A 13,301-nucleotide genomic window follows, 5' to 3' on the forward strand; every position below is an offset into this window, starting at 1 on the left:
AGGGGAGGGGGAAGTACTTTCTGAGAAAGTGCAGGAGCTTTGGGGATCGGGGTTACAGGGCTGAACATTTCTACATGTACTAGTTGCGACGACTGGCAGCATTTCACATTCTGACACCATTTGAAAAAAATAATAAAAATCTGCAGCTGATCACTTTGTTTTTCCTTCGTTCTGCTTTGACAACCGGTTACATCATCGCCGTTAAGTCATGCTCCAAAATAACCTGATAAACAGCCGTCAGGTTTATTTATAAGGCACATTTCACATGACAGCGCATCTGCGGACCGCTCATCTAATCTTCGTAGGTCTTGAGATCGGAGTAGGAATGCTGAGCTCCTTGAAAAGAACTACGTGCTTGGACCAAAAGTTTCTGGGTTGTTTTGGTGAAAACATGGTTTAACTTCTCTTTTGTTGTCAGGAGGACAGAAATATTTTAGTAAAACATAACTTGCGTCCTGGCTCAAAAGTTCGATCCACTGTTCGGAGCCTCTTTGACGAGCAACGTGCTGACATGAAGCTACCGTAGTTGCTGAAGACCTGGACAATAATGAGAGTCTTTGAAGATGCTCCACCCAAGCAACCGAGGCTGGGTTTCAATCATTTATCACCGACTCCTCCGACCCACATACAAGTGACCAAGAACTGTTGTAGAAAAATACTGCCTCTCTCTGCTGTTGAGTCATCTGCTTTTCAGGCAGCCGGTTAGAGAGATACCCTCTCCAGGTGGCCGGCAAATGGACGGGAAAACATTTTCCAACAACCTGGACAGCAAATATGCAACGTGCAAAAAAAAAAGAAAAAGAAAACCATCGAGGGGCAAGAGATCATCTCCGCCGCTGCCGTCATTCGGTGCGTCGACAGCAAAAGCTGGAATGAAAGTTACGGGCACGTTGCCAGTAGCAACATTGCAAAGCAGGCATTTAAAGGTAAAGTAAAGTTGCCTCTCACAGTAACACAATGTTTTTGGGTGGAAGCAATCAGTAAAGGGTCACATCTACAGCATCTCCCCATGATCCCATGTGCAGTTCGATATTCTGTCACACATTTACAATTCTGTTGAGTTGGGATAAAAACCGGAACACGAACCCTGGGAGGGGGAAAAAAAAAAAAACGACCCTGGAAACATAGAAATAGCGGCATCAATAAAACAGTTTTGCTCCCGGTAACTATAAATAAATACTATATCTGAGGAACTAGCGTACACCAGTGATGAGAGGGTAAAGCGGCAGCAGTTTTCTCTCCAAAGACCCGGTGTTAGAAGCACTGAAGAGGGGGCTGCTGGCTACCAGATCGATGATGCCACACTTTCCTCATCACAGGGTGAATAAGACCCCCATCGGATTGCCCCATTGTTGTTCTTGGAGAGGCCAGAGGCCCTGTGGAGTGGCATTCAAGGAAAAGTCTGTTTCTTGTTTTGTGCGAGAGTGTGTCTGGCTGGTACAAACTGGGCCGTTGTATTGTGTTCTCTGCCCATCTTTCATATCAGGTACTGGGAAGGTTTTAGTCACCCACTTAATGCTGAGATGTGGGAACAAGCCGACTGCTCTTGAAAAAAATGGCTTTACACAGGAGCCCACGGGACAGCCCACATGAGAGATCAGGCAGGTTTTCTGTGGACAAATATAGAATCTGTACACCGTTTAAGGTTCTCAAAATAATTGTCGTAACGTATTACTAATGCCGTTTGACTGCCATGGATTCACAAGCCCACAATGTTGGATCTTATGATGGAGAGACAAAGCCAACACATCTGTCATGATCAGCAGCAGAATTGCTTGTGCCATTGCTGTCCTACCGAGATTGAGGCAGATAGCAGTGGTGGAAAGTAACTCAAGTGCCGTGCTGAGATTGTACAATTTTGAGATTGATTAGAAGTCACGACTCGACCTCGACTTTTTGGAAAACTGGCCCAACGAATCAGTCTTGCGAAAGTCTTCTATTCCGTCCAACCAGGTCATTGCTGTCCTATGAAGACTGCAGCAGATAACATTGGTGGAAAGTAACTCAAGTACTTTGCTTCAGTAGAATTTTGAGATTGATTAAAAATGTATATTATCACAACTTTCTTCTAAAGGTTTGTTAGGACTCTGGTCATTGGTTTAGTGCTGATACTGCTCACCATTTGACTCTGTAGAATTTTTCTTTTAAATGAGAAGGTTATGGTGTAGACAACCTTGATATTTTAACTGAACCCTTTTCATTCTCTGTACTTTATTCTGAACTGACACCGTGAGTTGATTGACCACCAGTTGTATTTGAGTGTTGCATAATCACGACTCGACCTCTATTTTTTGGAAAACTGGCCCAATGAATCAGTCTTGCAAAAAAAAGAATACCATCCGTCCAACCAGGCCATTGCTGTCCTATGGAGACTTCAGTAAGGTTTTGAGATAGATTTTAAAAAAAGTATATTATCACAGTCTGTTGTGACTTTGGTCTTTGGTTCAGTGCTCTTGCTGCTCACCATTTAACTTGATAGAACATCATTTAATATAAATATTATGGTGACAACAACATGGATCCGTTGACTGGTGGCAAGACGATGGATCATACACATTTTTTTATACTTTCTTCTGATGCAGCACAGTGAGATAACAGACAAATGTATTTGAACTTAATCACATCTCGACATCTACTCTCTACTTTCTGCAAACAAGTCCATCCAGTGCAATGAATCAGGCTTGCGAGGGTCAGATCAAACTGACGAACCAGCAGTTGCTGATCAAATATGAAGCAAGATTCTGTTACTGCATCGCCCATTTCTCACTTTGTTCGTCACCCAGAAAAAACAGAGGAGCCAAAACTAATCGCCACCCGAACAGCAGTTATGTCAGCCGCCAGCATCAGATCCTTTGTGGTCTGGAGCATCCAGATGTGTCCTTGCCTGAGTCTCTGTGTGTCTGCATCATTATAATGTCACAAAGAAAGCATTGGTTTTATGAAAAAAGGTTTCATCCAAAGCCTCCGTCTTTCATTGTTTTCCCTCCCTCTCAAGATCCACTTTTTCTGACCGAATCAATAAGGTTTTCGCATAATTACGAGACAAAGAAGAAGACACACAGAGCTATGGGCAACCTTCAAGGCTAAGTCCCCTGGATGCATAATGGAAGAGAACTGAGCGCCCGTCTCTCATTAACATTCCCCACAGTCACCTTCAGCAATGCATTTGCATGACTCGCGAAGTGGCAGCACTCAGCAGGCAGATGGATTTCCCTGTTCTCATGTCAGAATATTTTAATGTGTCATCAAAGTGGCAGCTTCATCTCCGGCACGGCAAAACACTAAGCTGAAGCCAAACACTGGAACAAGAAGTCTGTCTGAGGGATAATATTAGCATACTGCCTCCGCGGTTTGATACCAGAACCAATTCAGACAAGACTTTATTGACTCTGATTTTGGACCTTTGTTCCACTGGCATGAAATAGAGTTTGCAGCACAGGCTGTGGATGCATGTAGGAGGGCGGGGTTCCTTTCTCCGACTCAAGCCGAGCACTGGGAGAAGTTAAATCCTGGTTCTGTTTAAAAAAACAACAACATGGCTTATCTGGCGTGTACTCCTCTGAGCATCCAAGAAAAAAAAGCTTTTGCTCACATTTCAACCTGCGCATTGGAAGCTGCAGCCAAATATCTTAAAAGACAAAATTCAACATTTTGGAAAAATGCTCAGTTTACGCTTTAGTCAGGGCGAGACGAGGAGATTGGTATTTGATTTAATCGTCATGCTCTCGGTACAGAAATCTCTCCAGGAGGTTTAAAGCAATAGCTGCTTCACCAAAAGCTGAAAAAATATTGCATACCACTCCTGATTTCTCAAATTTGTTTGATAACTGTCTGATTTGGGCAGCATTTCTCAGCCTACAAGACAGGGCGTTGTAACTGTGCGCTGCAAATCAGAAACAAAAGTGATGGAAAATATATTTTCTCGACTCAGGGCCGGATTTTTTTGTTTGTTTTATCCTTTTAAACTAATCCCACAAACAAAAGATGATATCAGACCAGCTCCGGCAGCTTTGGGCTCTGCACCGATTTTGGCCAAAGTTAGAAGAAAAAGTTAGAAGAAAAAAAAAAGAAGGCTAATAAAAAAGAAACTTTGCTTTCTGGGGTGAGATGGTAAACAAGTGCATTTCCAAAAATGTGGAAAATGAGCAACAAGCGCTCACCTGTGCGCCAAATTTGACGCACTGGTTAAAACTAGAAGTGCAACAGCAGTCCAGTTTGCCTCTTTTCAAAATCTAACTAAGACATCTATGTACCGTGTTGCAGTTAGCATGCTAACCAGCTGGCCCTTTGCCATTTTGTTAGATTTCTGATAGTTAACATTGGCAAGACTTCCCCGTTGATTTGAGCTCCCACTCCAGGCGGAATCAGCGGAGGCGACTGCTAGCTGCACTGTTAACCCAGCTTACAGTTAGCAGCATTTAGCGGCTTTGTTTGGAATTCAAACAGGTGGCCAATTCTTACATACAGCACCTTTAAACGTAAAAAGGTCACCAAGAGATGTATGTCATTAATGTTTTTGTATAGTAAAACACTGATGTGTCTGCTTGTTATGTGTACGAGCTGATAATGTTGCTTTCAACAGTATCAATGATTCAGATTGTTCTATATCATTAAGCACACAAGATATAATGAGCTTTAGACGTACTCGCAGGCAGATTATGTCACATTTGGACGGAGCGACTGGATGTTTCCCTCCGCTGAGGCTCAGCGAAGTGCGTTTCCCAAGATGTCGTACTATTTCTTTACTACATCTGTCGGTATTACAGATGAAAAAGGGGGCAGACTAAGTCATGAGAAGAGGATTCTCAGTGGTGTGCTCTCAGCATGTCAGGATGAAACCATCACACCTGTGGTTAACAGCCCCCTCAGCTGCCCCTCACCCTCAAGTTCCCCCGGCTAAAGAGGCTGCACTTGTACGATGCTGCCACCGCTGTGCACCTCGCTGTCCGCAGCCTGCGTGACTCATTTCCTTTTCTGAAGGTCTGAGCGCCACACTTCAAAGACCGCAGAGAGAAGAAGGGCCACAGCCGACGCCACTGCAGCAGCTCCAGTATTCTCACAGCAGCAGACCGAGACAGAACACATTCAACCTGTTGAACTGACGGTGTAAATTCTGTTAACCTCGCTCTGACTTTTTTTTAATTAAGCCTGCATGTCATTTCCTGTTCTTGATTACTTGGAAAGTGGAGTCCCCTTTCACAGAAACAGACCGTCAGTCAGCACCGCCTGAACCGCGGCCTCCAGCCTCACACCTGCTGTCTGAGACCGCAGCGCGTGAGCCGCGTTAACAGGCCTGGACCTCCGCCCGCCCAATCACCACCCTCAACGCGACATCTGATCCAGCGGTGACCAACAGCTGCACCATGTTTGTGACGCCGCCACGCCTGTCGTGGCTTCAGATCTCCCGACGCGTCCCAAACGCCTCGTGGGTGCAGAGGAATGTGCTCCGACTATTTCTCAGTAAACACGCATGTCGGAATAAAAACTTTCCTGGTGAGAGAGTATGGAAGTATTTTGGGGACTTTACCATTTGTAACCCTCAGAAGACGATTCAAAAATGTTTACCACGATCCACGAAATGTTCACCATGTTGTTTTTAATTAGCTGTTATCTGTGTGAAGTCAAATCCCCAAAATCCACATTTTATTAGTCAGATCCTCTGTGGTACAAATGGGATGAAGCTGCGTAAACAAACAGGGGAGGGAAGTTACGAACATCATGTGGCCAACACATTTAAAACTGTGTTGTAAACCATCTGCATGTGGAAAACAGACCCTCAAACTTCGATATGACTTCATATGTATTATTGCAGTGAAAATTTAATAAAAAGAACAGATAGTTAGAACAATAGTTTTCTATTGATGACATTTACCAATTTTATGAGAATTTTTTTTACTTTTTTTGATGACTACACAAAATAAAAATTTACGTTTACCATTTTATGTTACATTTTGTTACTTATTTTTATGACTTTACACAATACTAACGTTAATATAATGAAATTACCATGTGATGTGATTCTTATTGTGACTTTTTACAACTTTACACAATACTAAATCTAAAGATTAAGTCGATTTTATGTGAATCTTTGTGTGACTTTTTTATGACTTTACACAAAACAAAATAAAACTTTACGTTTACCATTTTATGTTACATGTAACTTTTTATGTTACAGTTTGACTTATTTTTATGACTTTACACAATACAAATTAAAAAAAGACATTTTATCATCACAATATAAAAAATGAGCTTACCACTTTTATTATAATGTTTTTGTTTCTTTTTAATGACATGTAACTATTTTATTTTACTTTATTTTTACACAACACAAATAAAAAATAACCTACCATTTTATGTGAATTTTTTGGTAACTTTTTTTATGACATGCAACTTTTTATGTACTTTTTTTGTGACTTTCGTTTTACATTACACAATTCTAAATATAAAAAGAAAGACATTTACCATGTTACGTGATTTCTTGGGACTTTGTATGACTTTACTTGAAACATAAAAAAATACATTTACCATTTTTATGTGACATTTTATAACTTTTTTGACTTTTGACATTTGACTTGCGAATTGTTTTTACTTTTTACGACTTTAGATAAAAGAAATCAAAACAATGACATTTACCATTTTATGTTAAATTTGTTGTAACGTTTTAAACTAACTTTATACAAATAAAATAAAAAATATCTCTTTTTTTTCGTGGACCATGGCCCGACATTTGTGGACCGACTTCGGTGGCTTATGAAAGTCCAAAAAGAACTTCCATAAGAACGTCGCGTGTGAAGACGAGTTAATCAACATTTGTGGGGGGAACCAAAAAAAACACAAAAACCTGGTCCCCTTCTGGTCTGCAGCCTTGGAGTGGATATTAACCCTCACACATGCTGAGTTCCCATTACAGACTACAGCTGAGAGTAAGAGAAAGAAGCTGCAGACCCCTTTCTGCACGCTCGTAAGTCATTTTGAGCGGGAAAAAAAAAGAAATGTGTAGTGAATTTAATGAGAAAATTCCAAGATATGAGCTACGACTGCAGCTATCTTTCCCCCAGACGTCACCGGTGATTTATTTCGGCCACAAAGCTACTGTTAACACCCCGAAACGCTGATGAGAAAAACAAGTTTATTTCAGGTCTGCACTCAGAATCGCTCACTTTGGTAATGAGAAAGCCGAGTTACCGCCCACCCTGCAGAGCCGGTGTGAGGTGGGCCACTTGTCTCTGTGCTGACTGATCTCTCTGCTGCAGCATAAATAATCTGCGGCTGAATAAAGCTCCAGCGGCGCTCCAGCGGGGCTAAATTGAAAAACTTTGGGAGTAATTTGGCCTCTGATGAGAAAGCGATATCTCTACAGTGGAGCTGCGACAGGATATCTGTGTCTGCGAGGTTTTTTCTTCCTCCTGAGACACCGATGCAGAGCAAACTGTTGAGTGTGTGAGGCCTACAGTCGGCCTGCGTGAGGAAAATGAATAGATTTTCTACTTTATATTATTTGAAATCGGTCTCTGACATGTCTGCCTCCACCCCTTGACCACAGAGACTAATGGATGTTTCCTTTTTAATGACATTCAACACGGTGTAAACAGTTTTCGCAGTGACCGTTTCTTTTGTTGGCCGGGTGAAGTGACTTGCCTGGCAACCTCACTGTGACGATAAGATTCCAGGAAGTAACCAGGCCCGGCCAAGAGTTACACCCACGCATAACCCCCCTCCCCTTTGTAATCAAGTGGTTATTTTCACAATGACATTACTGCTGTTAAGAGTTAAATAAAACAAGACACAGTGTTCTGGTCAGTGAGCTTTGACAGGCTGATTGTGTTTCCCACTGCTTCACTTTCATGCCAAGGGAATGATTAAACCTGGCTCGTGTCTGCACGCTGAATTAACTCAACCAACATATAAAAGCAACACTTTTGTTTCTGCTGTTGTTTTTTCAAAAGTAAAATACATTTTGTTTTATGCACGCAGAATGAATGCATGACTAGTGCACAGGTGTGTCTCAGGGAAGCTCACCAGGGTCTTCACCTGACCGGGCAAATGCTCATCTTGGATGGCGATGGAAGGTGTTGGCCCCCGGTGGTGAGGGGAGTTAAGGACAATAAAATCATGTGCGTTTTATTGATACCAATCTGAAAGAGCATAGGTACCGTGATGGGATCCTGAGGCCTGGTTGTGATGTCGTTTATCCACTGGTATCACCTCGTGTTGTGAGGATGTGTCTAATAAATGTCTTTTTCTAAGATGTAACTGCACATGTTGGAGTGGTCGTGGATTCTGAACAGTCCAAAGCACAAATGAGCACCAATCAGTGCTTTTAAATCAGCATGTTGATATGCTACACCTGTCAGGTGGGTGGATTATCTTGTGCTCACCAACAGATTTGAACCACTGCGTGCTAGAAATCTGACAAATATTTATTCTGGAAACAAAGTCTCCAATCTTACTTCAACTTATTTTTTAAAAAATGGGAGCAAAACACAGGAACTGTTAACTATAATTTTCTTTGACAGGGTGAAACTGTTAGCCTGGCTCTGTCCGAAGGAAAGAAAATCTTTCTGCTAGCACCTCCAAAGCTCACAAATAGTTTCCTAACACATAAAACTGAAGCTCTACAGAGGTTGTGTCCTGGATTAGCCAGCAAGATTTTTTTTCCCCTCTGCTTCCAACTCTTTGTTTAGCTGAGCTCAGCTAAACAGCTGCTGACTCGACCTTCGTATGAATCAAGATTCTGTTATTGAATTGCATATTTCTGGCCTCGAATGTTTTCAAAAACACATTGTAGCGGACTGTTCAGCTGTAATATGATATACTTTATGACCAGGAGGCGATTTTTTCCTGCTTGAGAACGAACAAGCTGAAAGAAAGCTCCGTCCGACTCGTTTATCATCGATCACCAGGAGTGTTTATCGGCGTGTCGCTGCCCAGTGTGTTCTGGTCCGTTTTGGTCTTTAAGCACCAATTTCAAAACATATTTGCATCTTTCTACCTTATATCTAGCCCTGGCCCAACACTTAACGTGTCAAGGTAAACCTTACATTTGTATTTCTGAAGTCGTTAAAAGATAAAAATCAAACTGTAACTTTAACTTCCTCATTTTTCAGTTCCTGTTTTTTCAGGTATTTGCGACGACACACAAACAAACACACACACATTAAAAAGACACGGGAGTCCAAAACAATTCACATTTAATGCCCTGGGCTTTATTGTCTTATTTTAGTGAGAGTTCTGTCACATTTTTTTTTTTTTTTTTTAGTCTTTTCAGCCTCCAGGTGGGACAAGTAAACCTCATGGATATATCCTGCCATTGGACTGGGCATTCAGATTCAGACAAAGACGAGAAGCACTACTAAGTAATGCTGCCTTTGTGCCTAACTCTTCACAGAAGAGAGTACATAAAATTCCCCAAAGGAAGGCACCCAATACTTGTGGTTTTTGGCCTTGCAGCCGTCTGGAGATTCTTTTTTCAAAGAAAAAACGAAATTAAAGAAAAAAGGGGGAGGCGAGGGGGGGAGAAAACGGGCCGCTTTCCCCAACGACCCCTCCGTCCCCTCGTTAGCATTTTTTGTTATTAAAAACTGGAATGATGAAACACGTACAGCGATTACTGCCCATTCGCCTCCCTTATCACCTATGCATGACCAAGTAACAAATGAACAAAAGAATGAAGTCTTTCAATAAACGAAAAGCTTACAATCAAGTTTACCACAAGAACCAAAAAAAAAAAAAGGAAAATACAAAAATAACTGATTTTTTGTTTTACAAAAATGTTTTGTGGGATAAAACAAATATAAAAAAAAGGGGACTCTGCTTGCATGAAAATGAAGAATTACCCCTTTAAAAAAAACAAAACAAAACAAAAATACAAAAGCAGCATTGATATTTATCAAAACCATGAACGAAAAAACTAAAACGTCACAAAAAAATAGTGCTTTAATCAGAAGCAGCAGAGGCTTCTGGGAAGAGACTTCATCCCTGTTTTGTTACTTGTGTTTGGGACAATGTTGATGGAAGTTCCCAGGAAGAGAGGAGCGCCTCTCTTCAAGTGAACCACAGTCACCTGCCAACACACCGCCGCCGCCGCCTCCGCCTCCGCCTCCACTTCATCCTCCTCCTCCTCCTCCTCCTCCTGGCTCTCCTGGTCTGTATGTATGTCACCATTGATTTTCACATGATCCACAGAGAGAAGCACAGGGACCCAAAATAAACGCGTGGGGTGGGGTGGGGGGGGAGGGAACCTGCTTTGTGTTCACAATATACAAAAATACCCAGGAGTCCGTAGCTACCTAACATTTACTACAGCACAGGAACCAACGAAGGTACAGTGTACAAATAAAAAAACAAAACAAACCAAAAACAAAACAAAAGAACTGTAAACACAGCACAATAAATAGATAAAAACAGCAGGCTCCGCACCATGCACATGATGTGATAAAACTCTTGTCTATACAACTCCCACATCTCTCACACTCGCCACAAGTTACTTGGCTTTTACTTTTTTTTTTTTTTTGACTCCCAAGTGCAAAACATCACAAATGGACAGTTCTGTATTCAAGTAATATATACAAGGGGGATATTACAAATATGTAGTTACTGTACAGATACTAATTTTGCCATATTCATAATTTACAGATGTCGATCTTGTACTTTTTTAACAGTAACAAAAGAAAAAACAAAAACGAACAAAAAGAGGGTTTTTTAAAAAGTATGAGAGATGAGAATTGCAAGCGAGCGGCCGCGGCCTCTCGTCGTTCTGTCAGTCTGCGTCAGAGTCCTGCTGTCCCTTTTGCATTCCCGATGCTACGATGCACAGCACCTAAAGAGTGGACTCTTCACTGCACCGCTACTACGTCACCTCCATGGCCACTGTGTTGTCTGCTATACTGTTCAGTGCTGGCTTGTCTTCGTCGTGATTATCCCTGCGGAGGAGAAGAGAAGAGAGGAGACGAGTCATGTTTCTGGTTTTTAATTTGTGAGAACTGCTTCTCTCACTGTCCTACAATCGATGTCTCGTCTGTGTGAATGATGAAGAGCTCTGACGTCACATTATTTCAGCTTGTGTTTCAGGCGAGATTTATTCTCAGCTGCATTATCTCTGGCAGACGCAGCGTTGGCAACATTTAGAGGAGTCTAACTGAATGTTTAAACCAGGGATTGCTGCTGCTCATCCAGAAACAAACATTACATAAAATGTGATCTGATACCGTTTCAACAAGACTTACAACAAAGCTCTCTTTTTCTGGGGCTGAAAAACGTTGCCGTAAGGAATCAAACTACCGTGTGCAGGCTTCAACTCTGTAGCTACACTTCTACTTGTAAACTAATTAAAGCCTCTGGGGCTAAATATCTGTTTTGATTGACTTCACACTGATGCAGGATCAACAAATGTCTGTGGTTTTTCTTTTTAGAGATCTCGGAACGACGATGCAGGAACGAAGCCGAGGAAAATGTCCAAGTGAGAAAATTCACACCACTTACATGAGTGTAAGCTATGTGGAGCCGCCGCCAGGAGATAATTAGCTTAGTTTAGCATTAACACCAGGGATGTTCCTAATGACTAATTTTCTGACATTTGGAAGTTTGTACTTGGACTAGTTGACTGTTCCAAAGTAAGAAAACGCTTTAATTTGAGGATAATTACGTCCACAAATGAGGTAATGTTTTGGGGCCGTGGTGGGTTGGTCTGTCAGCAGGATTACACAAAAACTACACAGACTCCCAGTGAAACTTGGATGGGGGGTGAGTCTCAGCCAGAACGCACCCAATTAACTTTTGGTGCTGGTTCTGGATTAAAGGACACTTTTTTTCGTCACATTCTTTAACATTCTAGCAGATTTTTCAGTGAATTATGCACGATTCAAGGCTAGGAACGTTTATTCGACTATTTAATACAATTTAACACATCCTGAATAAAGACTCTATACCAGGATGAAGCCTCACCTTGAGCCCAGGTCCATGGAAGATGCTCCGGAGACTTTGGGCATCTGTATGTTGGTGGTGGCGGACAGCTTTAAGGCAGAGGGTGGCACGTTGCCGAGGGTCCGGGGAATGTGGCGTCCGGCGGCCAGGCTGGCGGCCGACGGCACGCTTAGACAGATGTTGTTCCCGATGAGGACCTGAGTGGTGGCGGGGGTGGCGTTGGCGGGGCCGCATCCCAGGATCCCCAGCGCTGCCGCTGCGTGGGCGCTGGGGGCCGAGGCGAGGGAGGTGGGGACGGCGTTGGCGGGCGAAGGGGTGGCCGAGTTGGAGGAGGGCTGGAGGAAAGTCGGGGCCACGGAGGTGGTAGTGTGTGTCGACTGGTTGGTCTGGTGAAGAGCTGCGGTGGTGCTGGAGAGGTGCAAGCCTTTGAAAACACCTGGTGGACGGAGAAGAGCGCTCGTTAGACAGATGGAAAGCAGCGAGAACAGGCCGCACTAACCATTCATTTCATTATCGATTCATCTGCAGATTATTCTCATGATAACTTTGTCACTCCTCTTCAGGAAATCCTCATATAAAAGACTTGGAACCCATTTTTGACATCATCTCATGTAAAAAAGAATTGGGTTTAGTATTGCTGGCTTGATTTCCAGATTCAATGATAATACAACAGTTTATGAGGAGTCTCTGCACAATCTAATGCAATCTAACACAACAGCCGTGCAATGAATCCCGTGTGTGTGCGGCTCGTAATGTTCAGTCTTGTTGACACCGACAGTGAGGTGTTGATGCAACACTGCTGTAACTTTTAAAGACTGTTGGTAATGATGTTGTTGTAATAACTGCACTGCATTGGAAAGTCTTCTTCATTTTCTCTCCACCACCATTTAAATACATGTAAATGTGAAAGAGCTGAAGGGTAACTGATGAATAGATTAGTGGATAGAAAAAAACAAGAATTGCCCAACTTTCTCAGAATTGATTAGCAGTCACTTGCTGACAGGAGTGTTTGTATTGTCCCACGCCAGCTCCAGACACCACTCAAACGAGGCTACACCTACTTGTGGCCTCTCAACACAATGTGAGCCCTACTTGGAACTTGAGCTGTGAGCAGTTTGGCCAAAAAGTGATTTTCCTCCCTGGTTTGTTTCAAAGGAGTGATTGTTAGACGCCTCCAGAGGCACAACTATGCTGGATTTCCCAAGAAAAAGCAAAAACGAGAGAAAGTAAAGCAGAAATATTTTCCTTTCTCAGTCCTTTCATTATCTGGTGACCCCTTGTGACCCCCTACTGTGAGGTAGCCATCCCCACCGTACAAAAGTTAGCAGCTATCCACTTCTCTACTCAGATCTACAAACAATTTGCTCTTAATTGTTTAA

The 13,301-nt window shown here is 42.5% G+C and overlaps 1 protein-coding gene across 2 annotated transcripts in view; it reads right to left on the minus strand.

The window, feature by feature from the left end:
• Positions 1-9,184: 9,184 nt before the first annotated feature.
• The window catches only part of epc1a (enhancer of polycomb 1a), a 29,760-nt gene continuing 25,643 nt past the window's right edge, over positions 9,185-13,301 (minus strand). For both annotated transcript variants that reach the window (XM_030398409.1, XM_030398408.1), the window contains 2 exons: positions 11,944-12,358; positions 9,185-10,922 (listed from right to left, as the gene is read on the minus strand). In XM_030398409.1, the coding sequence (XP_030254269.1) occupies positions 10,850-10,922; positions 11,944-12,358 (488 nt within the window). In that variant the 3' untranslated portion in view covers positions 9,185-10,849. The remainder of the gene's footprint in view (positions 10,923-11,943; positions 12,359-13,301) is intronic.

The sequence above is a fragment of the Sparus aurata genome, chromosome 19 (assembly GCF_900880675.1).
Source record: "Sparus aurata chromosome 19, fSpaAur1.1, whole genome shotgun sequence".
Taxonomy (NCBI): Eukaryota; Metazoa; Chordata; class Actinopteri; order Spariformes; family Sparidae; genus Sparus; species Sparus aurata.